General features: G+C 47.5%; 2 protein-coding genes across 8 annotated transcripts in view; one reads left to right on the forward strand and one right to left on the reverse strand.

The window, feature by feature from the left end:
- The window catches only part of SAMTOR (S-adenosylmethionine sensor upstream of mTORC1), a 54,427-nt gene extending 48,745 nt beyond the window's left edge, over positions 1-5,682 (reverse strand). For 2 of the 6 annotated variants that reach the window (XM_078786876.1, XM_078786880.1), the window contains exon 1: positions 5,413-5,682. In XM_078786876.1, the coding sequence (XP_078643002.1) occupies positions 5,413-5,572 (160 nt within the window). In that variant the 5' untranslated portion in view covers positions 5,573-5,682. Of the gene's footprint in view, positions 1-3,684; positions 3,821-4,591; positions 4,858-5,412 lie in introns of those variants that run through there. The other 4 variants (XM_078786878.1, XM_078786877.1, XM_078786879.1 and 1 more) reach the window with 4 other exon arrangements.
- Positions 5,683-5,758: 76 nt separating this feature from the next.
- Positions 5,759-12,667, forward strand: part of LOC137412493 (toxin MIT1-like) — a 95,145-nt gene continuing 88,236 nt past the window's right edge. Inside the window, exons 1-2 of one of the 2 annotated variants that reach the window (XR_010981497.2) lie at positions 5,759-5,929; positions 11,503-12,002. The gene's annotated coding sequence lies outside the window, so the exon portion shown is untranslated. Of the gene's footprint in view, positions 5,930-11,502; positions 12,003-12,667 lie in introns of those variants that run through there. The other variant, XR_013624998.1, reaches the window with a different exon arrangement.

Raw genomic sequence — 12,667 nt, forward strand, 5'->3', positions numbered from 1 at the left:
GCACTGACACAATCAAAGGAGGCACAAGGGAAAAACGAGGAACAGGCACCCGACAACGCGTATCTGGTACTGCCAAAATCCCAGGAAATTGGCAGAAGTTTCTGGCGAACGTTGATAACAAGAAGGAACTGTTCTCATTCCTGTCAAAAAAGATAACAGAAGGACAGTTCCCAGATGACAAGGATGTCTACATCACTGCAGGTGATCAAGTCCACCATGTTGGAAACAGTCCACCAATGGATCAATGCAACCATGAGGAAGCTGACACTCGTGTCCTAGTACATCTCCTCCACGCCCTCCAAACATCATCGCCTGGGATGGCTCATACTGGAGACACAGAGGTTGCCGTAATCCTTCTGAGTAATTTCCATCACATCAAGGCTCTGCTTGTTGGGAGGACCTGTTTTTCACGCCAAATCATTCTGCTTGGTGTTAATGACGACGAGCAACAAACATTCTGAGCCTTTTTACCGTGGTACAACGTCTCGACGGCATCAGACTCCTTGCTGAGACTCGCCGTCCCGCTTGCACTGCCAGCCCTCTCTGCACTGCACCTCCATCCTGTCCTTCCACTTGTCACCAGGGTTGTGGTTTCAGGATTGCCTTCAGCGGAACCAAGCAATCTACCTTAATGTAGATAGTCTTGGATCTGGAATCAAGATATACCCACGAGGGTTGTTCCTGCTGATCTGTTCCTCATCCTGCCTTCCTGATCGTCAGGCCTGCTCGCCTGTTCCTCATCCTGCCTCCATGATCATCGTACATCCGTTTAGTTGTGCCTGCTCACCTGCTCCTCGTCCTGTCTCCCTGTCTCTGGCTGGGTGATTTTTGTGGAAGAATAGAGCTGGGAAGCAGGAAGGTAAACATGGAAGGTATTCAGGGGAGGATATTGCATAGGGATGTTGTGGTGGAGAGTTGGTGGGGGGTGCAGGAAGTACTGGGGGAGTGTGAGGAGGCATTTGAGAAACATGGGCTGAGAATGAGCATAGAGAAGATGGAGGTGATGTGGGTTGAGAAGCAGAGAAAATAAATAAATATCAGGTTAGAGGGTGTACCCCGGTTAGAATAGGTACACCGTATCCCTGCGTGTCATAAGAGGCGACTAAGAGGGTTGGCGTCAGGAAGGGCATCCGGCCATAAAAAGATTGCCTCAAAAAGAGAACCATGACAATTACAACTACATATGGGCAGGGTACAGCCCGAAGTGGAGATCGGTTTCTGAGGTTTGGGACATGGAATGTAGGGACAATGACAGGGAGATCAGGAGAAGTGGTGGAAGTATTGATCAGAAGAAGAGTGGACATATGTTGTGTGCAGGAGACGAGATGGAAGGGAAGTGGTGTGAGAATGGTGAAGGGTAGGCAGGGACCGAAATACAAGTTTGTGTGGCAAGGGTGCCCGGAAGGCGTGAATGGTGTTGGTGTCCTGTTTTCTGAGGAGTTTGTAGACAGTGTGGTGAGTGTGACTAGAGTGAGTGATAGGTTGATGATGGTGAAAATGATGATTGGAAAGCTCTTGGTGAACGTCATCTCAGGATATGCTCCGCAGGTTGATCGGAACGATGAAGAGAAGGACAAGTTCTGGTGTGCAATAGAGAAGCTGATGGAAAACATGAAAGATGAGGAAGTTGTTGTGGTAGGAGGAGACCGAAATGGCCATGTGCGAAGGAGTATGGACAGTTTGGAGGGAGTTCATGAGGGTTACGGATATGGTGTGAGAAATGGAGAAGGTGAAAGGATTTTGGAGTTTGCTGATGGAGCTGATTTGTTGATTTGTAATACTCAGTTCCAGAAAGAGGATAATAAGCTTGTTACATACATGTCAGGTGGGTCGACGACAACCGTTGACTACCTGATGGTGCATAGGCGAGATAGGGGGCACCTCCGGGACACAAAGGTGATCCCGGGGGAGGAGGCTGTTTCACAGAACCACTTAGTTGTCTGCGACATAAGGGTGAAAGGTGCGAGGAAAGCTCGCCGGGTGAAGTACCAACCGAGAATGAAGGTGTGGAGGTTGAAAAAGGTGACAGTAAGGGAGGCATTAAAAGAGAGGCTGAGTAGGGTAGAGGCTGATGTGGTTGAGCTTGAACGTGGTTGGATCTCAATGAAAGATAGTCTGTTGGGAGCCGTTGGTGAGGTATGTGGATGGACAAAAGGACCACCGAGGCACTCGGAAACATGGTGGTGGGATGATGAAGTTGGAAAGAGGCTTGACGAGAAGAGGAAGAAGTTCAAGGAGTGGCAGAAGGCGAAGGGTACGGGAGCAGAAAAAGCAGAGCATGAAAGTTATAAGGCAGCCAAGAAGGCTGCAAAGAAAGAGGTGGCAAAGGCGCAGGAGGCATGTAGGAAAATGTTCGGAGAACGCTTGGATTCGGAAGAGGGTCAGAGAGCGGTATTCAGGATTGCAACGCAGATAGCGAAAGAGAGGTGTGATGTGATGGGGGTGAGTTGCTTGAAGGATGAAGTGGGACAAATCGTTGTGGACCCAGATGGAATTAAAGGAAGGTGGAAGAAATATATAGAAATGCTGTTGAATGCAGAGAATGAATGGGATGGCAACATAGAGAGTAACCCAGTTCTAGGACCGGCAGAGAAGATAACTGAGAAGGAAGTTGAGGAAGCGATAAAAGCAATGAAGAGTAGAAAAGCGGGAGGGTCGACGGGAGTTGTGGGAGATATGTTGAAGGCAGCAGGAAATTGGGGTGTGAAGAGAATGACAGAGATCTGTAATCTGGTGGTGAAAGAAGGCCGCATTCCAGTGGGTTGGGAACTGAGTTCCCTCGTCCCTCTATACAAGGGGAAAGGTGACCCTCTGGAGTGTGGCTCGTACCGAGTGATAAAGTTATTGGAGCATGGAATGAAGGTATTGGAAAGGGTGTTGGAGAGGAGGATAAGGAAGAAGGTGAAGATCGACGAAATGCAGTTTGGATTTATGCCAGGAAGAGGAACGACACACGTGCTCTTTATTGTGAGGCAGTTGCAGGAGAAGTACATGGAGAAGAGGAAGAAGTTGTTTCTTGGGTTTGTTGATCTGGAGAAAGCATTCGATAGGGTTCCACGCGAAGTATTGACATGGGCATTGAGGAAGTTAGGAGTGGAGGAATGGTTGATCAGAGTAGTAATGGCAATGTACAAAAGAGCACGCACAGCTGTAAGGACGAAGGACGTGAACAGTGGTGACTTTGAGGTGAAGGTGGGAGTGCATCAGGGGTCGGTACTAAGTCCACTACTATTTGTAGCTGTGATGGAGGTGCTGGCTCAGAACTTAAAGGAGGGTTTACCATGGGAGTTGTTGTATGCAGATGATCTGGTGTTGATTGCGGAAAGTATGGAAGGACTGAAGGAAAAGATGAACAAGTGGAAGGAATGTATGGAGACAAAAGGTCTGAAGGTGAATAAGGAAAGACGAAGGGGATGGCAAGTGGTAAAGCATGTGGTGAGGTGGAAAGAACTGGGAAGTGGCCATGTGCTGTGTGCAGGAAGGGTGTTGGAGTGAACTCCATTCAATGTACAATGTGCGCTGAGTGGGTTCATCAAAAATGTAGTGATCTGAGACTGCCGAGTAAGCCGAGTAAGCCGAGTAAGGAAGGGCCCTTTCTAGGAATGACGATCAGGGGTAGGTGAAACTCACGGTTATCGTAGCCCACCGTGACGTCACATGTACCGCAGGGAACAATCTTCTCACCTGTATAGGTGGAGAGTCCATAGGTAGTAGGTTTCAGATGGGGTCGGTCAGCATCACTCCACAGGTTTGTGAAAACAGCATGGCTGATGAGCGAGACGGCCACACCAGTGTCGACCTCCATTTGCAATGGTCGATTGTTGACGACAACAGTGGCAAGAAGAGGGTCCCCGCTTATAATGAAATTGTACCTATTTGAGCACCGCTTTTGGTGAGAATCAATATGAAGCAGGTCATACAGAGTTGTCGGAAACAGAGCTCACCTGGTCAAACTCAGGTTCCTCCGAACCGATAAATTGATGAATCTTCTTGTCAGCAGCTTTCCCTTTTCCCGATTTGCGAGTGATGCAAGCTGGAGCAATATGGCCAGTTTTCGAACAGAAATGGCAGGTGGCATCTTTGAACCGACACGTCTCCGGAGGGTGCTTTCCGTTGCACCGAAAACATTTGTTGTGTGTTTGAGACTGCACTGGCTTCTGACGAGGAGCCTTGTTCCAACGTTTTGGCTGATCATGATCCAACCGATTCACAGCAGGGCTGGTACCAGATGAGCGTTCAGCACTTTCCATGGAAACGGCGGTGTCTCTGGCATTTTGGAACATCAGTCTTCTCTCAGCAAGCAGGCGTCTACGAGTGCGGTCATCGGACATGCCAACCACCAGCAAATCACGGAGCACGTCGTCAATCGTGTCCCCAAACTCACACAGATGTGACAGTTTTTTGAGGTGTGCAATGAAGTCTGCGATCGACTGACCTTGCTGCTGTCTGCACATGTAAAAATTAAACCGACACAGGATGACTGAAGGAGATGGATTACAATGTTCCTTCAAAGCGGCCTTGAGCTCTGCATACGTGAGCTCCTCGATTGTCCGAGGCCGAATCAGGTTTTTAACGAGTGTGAACGTCTCACCTCCGCAAACGGACAGGAAGACGGCCTTCATCCGGGCTTCGGTCGCGATGCCGTTCGCCTCGAAGTAAAAAGACAACCGCTCAGAATACGTGTCAAAATCCCCCTCATGAGGGTCGAAATCATCGATATGGCCGAAAGAAGTCATGGTCTAGATGTTTCTCCTCGTCGCCATGTAAGGTATCTCGACAAACTACGATTGATTGTATCACACGTTTATTCACTCTGCCGATACAGGCCCGATTCACCTCAGCGCCATCCGAGCTGGGGCGTAGGGATACAATGCGGTCACGGTGTAGGGATACAACGGTGAATATTTGCAGCTTCATACATGACAAAAACATGACACCCAACCCAAGTGGGAATTGATTCTTGAAGCAAAAGACAAAGAGAAGGTTGATGAAAATGTTTTACCTCTCTCTTTTTGGATGCGTGAATTTGCCTTTTGAACGAAAGCCCTTCACTGGCGCTCTCTACTGTACAGTTCCTGCGCGTCATGGTGGAGTCGTTAGCGGCTGCACCCCCACTGTTTTTTTTCAAGGTCTGGCGGTTTGAGCCACTTCTCAAATACATTTATACAATGACATTCTGCTTTCATTTTTCGAACTGAAACCTTCAATAGGATAAGCAATGAACGAGCATCACGTAAATGTGAAAATACACGATTATGTGTTGGAAAGGAAAGTAACTAAACAGTAAAACAGTTGATGTCGCCCGATCTAAGCTGTTTTTGCGAAGAGGGTTCGAATCTCCAGGAAGTCGATAAATAAATCGTAATGATATTAAATAAATAAATAATAATAATAAATAAATTAATTTCTCACCATCGCGGAGGCGTTTGCGGAGCGTCGTGTGCGTCGCCCGGACGTGCTTGGCGAGGCGCTGCTGCTCCGCCGACTTTTTGGCGGGTTCTTTCGGCCCCGGTCTCGACTCGTTCTCCGCCCAGCCTGAGGGCCGACATCCTGGGTCGCTCGGACCCGCCATGGCGCCAACGCGTCGTCCACCTTGCGCTTGTACGGTGTTTAGAACTCAGGAAGCGAAGTCTCGAACAACTCGACACCGAACTACCATCGTTGGTGCTCCCTTGCGACGCCCCGCGGATTAACGTCGCTACCACGTGACACCCATTGCAGGGTTCACCACTGCTACACACATGGCCTACCCTTTTCGAAACGCACTGCGGTTTTCAATGCTAACGCACCCGAAACGTGTGCTTCGTTTTGGTCATCACATCTTGAGGAGGACGAAGAGAGGGCTGAGGGGGCTATCCTGCCAGGCAGGTGTGTGAGAGCGAGGGGAGAACACCCGAATCTGTCACTTGTTCGAGTCCTCTTTTGCCAGGTGAACAAGAAAGAGCAATCGGACATTGCAGACCCTCGCCAGGACTTGTTTTGTGGTGTATCTTGTGTGGCAAATAAATAAAAGGATTTACGAAATGAAAGGTCATTGATTGCAAATGAAAGGTCTAAACTAAAGGGCAAAGGTCTACAAAGGTGTAAAAGTCTGAAAAGGTCTAAAGGGTTTTTAAAGGTCTGAAAAGGAATAAAGGGTTTTTAAAGGTGTAATGGTCTAAACTAAATGGTTTTAAAGATGTAAAGGGTTTTTAAACGTCTAAGTGGTCTAAAGGGTGTAATTTATGGTCTAAAGCGTTTTTAAAGGTCTGAAAAGGTATAAAGGGGTTTTAAAGGTATGAAAAGGTATAAAGGGTTTTTAAAGGTCTGAAAAGGTATGAAGGGTTTTTAAAGGTGTCATGGTCTAAAGGGTTTTAAAGGTGTAAAGGGATTTTTAAAGGTCTCAGTGGTCTAAAGGGTGTAATTTAAGGTCTAAAGGGTCTGCATTGTCGAAAGGGGTCCAAAAATCTTAAAACGTCTCAAAATGGTCAAAGGGGGCATAAAGGGTATTGAAAGGTCTGAAGTTTTAAACATCTGAAAGGGGTATTTAGGGTGTAAATATCTCAGGGGTGTAATGGTCGAAAGGGGTCTGAATGTTCTAAAAGGGTTTGCAGTGTATAAAAAGTATTATAAGGTCTGAAAGGTGTGAAGGTCTCAAGGTATAATAAAGGGGTCTAATGGGTGTAAGGTCTGAAGTGTCCCAGTGTCTCCAGCATAGGTTCTTAACCAGGGGTACCTGTACCCGCTGGGGGTACGAGACACAACAACAACAACAACAACAACAACATGCATTTTAAAGGCCATTTTCCCTGCTAGAGCGGGGGTTAGCCTTGCGGTCCCCATGACAATCTTTTCCATTTTGCCCTATTTTCTGCATCTCCCCTTGTTAACCTCCTTGCCCGCATTTCTTCTTCCACCATCTTTAGCCAAGTCTTTCTCGGTCTTCCCCGTCCTCTACTTCCTTCTGCATTCATTTCCATCACTCTTCTCAACCAGTCACTTTCATCCTTCCTCAACATATGACCAAACCATCTCAACCTGTTCCTCTTCACAGCATCAATCACAGGCTCTATTCCCATCATCTTTCGCAATTCATCATTTGTCTTCCTCTCTCTCAACGATACTCCGCACATCCGAACCATTCGCATTTCCACCCTTTCCAACCTTCGTTGCTGCTCTATGTTCATTACCCATGTCTCGCTCCCATAAATCATAACACTTCTCACACATGCAGCATACACCTTTCCCTTCAGCTTCAACGACACTCCCCTCATCATCAGCACGCCACTCAATTCCCGAAACTTCTTCCATGCACATCTCACTCGAGCAACCGTTGCCGAGTCTGATCCACCTTCTCCATTCAGCATGTCTCCGAGGTAGCAAAATGTTTTCACACCTTCCAGCTTCACGCCGTCTCCAAGATCCAACTCAACATTTCCTCCATCTGCAGCTCCCTCTGTGCACACCTTACATTTGAATGTAGCTGCCACACTGGTTAATGACCCTCTCAGACCACTACATTTTTGATGAACCCACTCAGCGCACATTGTACACTGAATGGAGTTCACTCCGACACCCTTCCTGCACACAGCACATGGCCACTTCCCAGTTCTTTCCACCTCACCACATGCTTTACCACTTGCCATCACCTTCGTCTTTCCGATATTCACCTTCAGACCTTTTGTCTCCATACATTCCTTCCACGTGTTCATCTTTTCCTTCAGTCCATCCATACTTTCCGCAATCAACACCAGATCATCTGCATACAACACCTCCCACGGTAAACCCTCCTTTACGTTCTGAGCCAGCACCTCCATCACAGCTACAAATAGTAGTGGACTTAGTACCGACCCCTGATGCACTCCCACCTTCACCTCAAAGTCACCACTGTTCCCGTCCTTCGTCCTTACAGCTGTGCGCGCTCTTTTGTACATTGCCATCACTACTCTGATCAACCATTCCTCCACTCCTAACTTCCTCAATGCCCATGTCAATACTTTGCGTGGAACCCGATCGAATGCTTTCTCCAGATCAACAAACCCAAGAAACAACTTCTTCCTCTTTTCCATGTACTTCTCCTGCAACATGGGCATTGAGTATGGGCAAAGGTCTACTCCCGCTTTTCTACTGTCATCATGCCAGTTGGCTGGGTGTGGGTACCTCTCTCACCAGCCATGGCTCCTCAGCAAAGGACTTCTGCGACTCACTGGGACTGACACAATCTGTCAATTTCCCGACCCGGATCTCAGTCAACGGAACATCTTCTCTTCTGGACTTGGTTATGACTAACTTCCCTGAAAATGTCTGCTGCTCTTCTTCTGCTCCAATCGGATCATCTGATCATGTCCTTGTTAAAGTGGACATCTCTCTGACCATCCTCAGGGAGCCTGCTCAGCGTCGACGAGTCTGGCATTTCACTCAGGCCAACTGGCACGGTCTTCAAGCAGCCATCAATCATCTGGATTGGTCTCCCATCTCTACCACCTCTAACATCAACTCATCCTGGGAATTCTTCCAAAGTAAATTGCTCTCTCTCATGCACAGATTTATCCCATCTCGTCTTCAGTTGTCATACCCTTCCTCCCGTCCATGGTACACGGAATCTTGTGGTGAGGCTGTTGCCCAGAAACAACTTGCCTTCGTCTCCTGGAAAGCAAATCCAACGGAAGGAAATCTCATTTCCTTTCACAAAGCCCGAAACAAGTGTGTGTCCACCCTCAGGAGAGCCAGGAAACAATATCTCTCCATTCTCAAGACCGAACTCTCTTATCTGTCTCCCTCTTCCAAATCCTGGTGGCGTCTGGTCAAATCCGTTTCTGGTGTTTGTTCCCCCTCCATCCCCTCCCTTACCTCAAATGGCTACACAGCTGACTCCGCACGTGAAAAAGCTGAATGCCTCAACTCTCTGTTTGCCTCTAAATCTTGTGTCCCAAACCCATCCCTCTCTGTACCCACCATACCCAGTCGTACCCTGCTGCTCCTGGACTCCGTGTCCTTTCCTCCTGACAAGGTGGAAAAGTTTCTGTCAACCCTCGACTCTGATTCTGCAACTGGACCCGACGGCATCAGCCCACGGGTCCTAAAATCCTGCTCTGCCGCTCTATCTCACCCTCTCTCTGTTCTCTTCACCCTCTCTTTTGCTCAAGGTCAACTGCCATCTGCTTGGAAATCAGCCAACATCACCGCTTTGCACAAAAAAGGTTCAAAAACAGATCCTAGCAACTACAGACCAATCAGCCTTCTCCCAATTATCAGCAAAGTCATGGAATCCATCATTGCTTCGGATATGAAATCTTTCCTCTTCTCCAATGGCTTGATCTCTGATCATCAATTTGGTTTCAGACCAGGTCACTCTACTCTGGACATGCTGCTTCTGCTGTCTCAACAATGGATGGAGGTCCTCAATGCCAAACAGGAAATTAGAGCTGTCTCCCTCGACATATCACGTGCCTTCGACACGGTCTGGCACCCCGCTCTGCTCACCAAACTCTCCTCCTTTGGTATCCATGGAAATCTCCACGCATGGCTGGCGGACTTCCTCTCTAGTCGTAGTCAACGTGTGGCCCTGAATGGGTTTCTCTCATCTCCTCTTCGTGTTCAGGCTGGAGTTCCCCAAGGCAGTGTTCTGGGCCCTGTGCTTTTTCTGGTCTTCATCAATGATCTCTCCGACTCTCTTGAAAATCCTCTCTATCTCTTTGCTGATGACTCCACTCTCTGCCGCTCCATCCCTCTTCCCTCAGATCGGCAGTCTGCAGCCTCCTCACTCTCTGAAGACTTGGACAAAATCACAGACTGGTCAAACAAGTGGAACATGTCTTTCAATCCTGACAAATCTCACACTCTTACTATGTCTCTCCGAAAAGATCGACTGGACAAACCTCCCATCTACTTTCTCAACAATCCTCTCCAAGAAGTTCTGTCGCTCAAGCTTTTGGGTCTCACTATCTGCCATGATCTTTCTTGGGAAAACCACATTTCCAAGCTGGCCTCCAAAGCCAGTCGCCGACTGGGCATCCTCCGTCGTGCGAAGTCCTTCCTCGGCACACCTGAGCTCCTCACCACATACAAGGCTTTCATCCACAGCTCAATGGAATACTGTTCTCCCCTATAGGCCGGTGCTCCTGCCTCACACCTAGCTCGGCTTCACGCTGTTGAAACCAAAGCTTTCAGAATTATTGGAATCTCCCGCGATGAAGCTATCTCTGAGGGCCTTTCACTCACTCACCGCAGGCAGGTAGGTGGTCTTTCTGTCTTCTACCGACTCCTCTCCGGCCTTGCACCCCCAGCTCTCTCTGTGCTCTGTCCCCCAAATATTCCTACAGGTCGCACAAGATCTGCCAGCAACCCTCTGATGGTTAAACTGCCAAAATCTCGGCTCTCTGCTCACCTTCACTCTTTCATTCCTCTTTTCTCCCGCCTCTGGAACAAACTCCCTCACTCCCTTCAATCTCACTCCTCCCTCCAGGTCTTTAAAACAGCTGTTCACCACCATCTCTTATCTTCCCCCATCCAAAACCTTGATCTTTTCTACCCCCGCTAATTCACCCCAGATCCACCTTGTTTGAAATTCCAACTTCTTTCCTGGAAGTCCTGGCAGTGTCCATATGTTTTATACCTCTCCCACCGCCCCCTTCCCATGCCCTCCCCCCCCCCCCCCCAAAGCCCTCGCCCTCTCTCAGATCTCTCGATGTCTCCATGTCTCTCGGTCCCTGCTCGCAAATGTTGTGTTTGTGTCCTTCCCCCTCTCTCCCCATCTTGTCTCCCGCTCCCGATGTTATATGTTTTATGTGTCGGTTTGTCTTTCTGTGTGATTAATGTTCGCTCTTTCACGAGCCTCGATCTTGTATACAAAAAAAAACAAAAAAAAAACTGCCTCACAATGAAAAGCGCGTCTGTCGTTCCTCTTCCTGGCATAAATCCAAACTGCATTTCGTCGATCTTCACCTTCTTCCTTATCCTCCTCTCCAACACCCTTTCCAATACCTTCATTCCATGCTCCAATAACTTTATCGCTCGGTACGAGCCACACTCCCGAGGGTCACCTTTCCCCTTGTATAGAGGGACGAGGGTACTCAGTTCCCAATCCACTGGAATGCGGCCTTCTTTCACCACCAGATTACAGATCTCTGTCATTCTCTTCACATCCCAACTTCCTGCTGCCTTCAACATATCTCCCACAACTCCCGTCGGCCCTTCCGCTTTTCCACTCTTCATTGCTTTTGTCGCTTCCTCAACTTCCTTCTCGGTTATCTTCTCTGCCGGTCCTAAAACTGGGTTACTCTCTATGTTGCCATCCCATTCATTCTCTGTATTCAACAGCATTGGGGGTACGAGACACGCCACCCAAAAATAAATTGTAATAAAAAATTAAGGGTATAACAGTATTTAAAGAAAAAAAGAAGGGTTAAAATGTTTTTGTTAAAAAATTACAGGGGTTTGGGTTTTTAAAACAATAATTTAGGGCTTTAGGTGTTCATAACTATTTTATCTTTTAAATATATTTTTATTCTTTCTTTTAAATAGTGAGATGGCTTTCCCGTGGCCGGGTGCTCACTCGCGTCTTTGAACTGCACGAAGAAATCAAGGGTTTCTTGGAAAGCAAGACGGTGACGTTGCCGACCACTTTGAAAATCGGGAGTGCATTTTGTCCCCGGAATACCTGGCAGATATATTCACACACCTCAACGATTTGAACACCTGCATCCAAGGAACAGGGATGGACATGATCACTGCCAAGAAAAAGGTGTCTACCTTCATCCAAAAGCTTCCAATTTGGATGCAGCGCATTGAGAATGGAAATTTTGCAAACTTTCCTGAACTTGAGGCTGCTAATGCGGAAAAAGAACGATCCATCGTGATTGAAGTGAAAGAACATTTGCAAGGTGCTGATTCAGTCCTTCGAAGGATACTTTCACCATGTGACTTTCACTTCCAAGGATGTCAGCAAACACGATGCATTATGATTATTGTTTCCAGAAATGTGTTTTTTTTAATGTGAAAATAAAGAAACTTTATTAATCTATTATTGTAGTTTTAAAGTCATTTTTGACAGGGGGTACGGGAAAATATTATGAAAACTCAAGGGGTACGGGCAATTTAAAATGTTAAGAACCACTGGTCTACAGGGTTGAGGGATGCGTTGTGGGGGTTTAGCTGCACCTCCCCTTCTTCATCCAGTATCCATCCAGTATTCATCTCAGTCCGTCCATTGTTCATTCGGTATCCATCCAGTATCCATCCAGTATTCATCTCAGTCCGTCCATTGTTCATTCGGTATCCATCCAGTATTCATCTCAGTCCGTCCATTGTTCATTCGGTATCCATCCAGTATCCATCCAGTATTCATCTCAGTCCGTCCATTGTTCATTCGGTATCCATCCAGTATTCATCTCAGTCCGTCCATTGTTCATTCGGTATCCATCCAGTATACACACAGTATCCATCCAGTGTCCGTCCAGTATCCATCCAGTGTTCATTCAGTATCCATCCAGTATTCATCCAGCATACACTCAGTATCCATCCAGTATACACTCAGTATCCATCCAGTATTCATCCAGCATACACTCAGTATCCATCCAGTATACCCTCAGTATCCATCCAGTATACACTCAGTATCCATCCAGTATACACTCAGTATCCATCCAGTATACACAGTATCCATCCAGTATACACTCAGTATCCATCCAGT

Source organism: Myxine glutinosa, chromosome 11, assembly GCF_964187855.1.
Source record: "Myxine glutinosa chromosome 11, kmMyxGlut1.1, whole genome shotgun sequence".
Taxonomy (NCBI): domain Eukaryota; kingdom Metazoa; phylum Chordata; class Myxini; order Myxiniformes; family Myxinidae; genus Myxine; species Myxine glutinosa.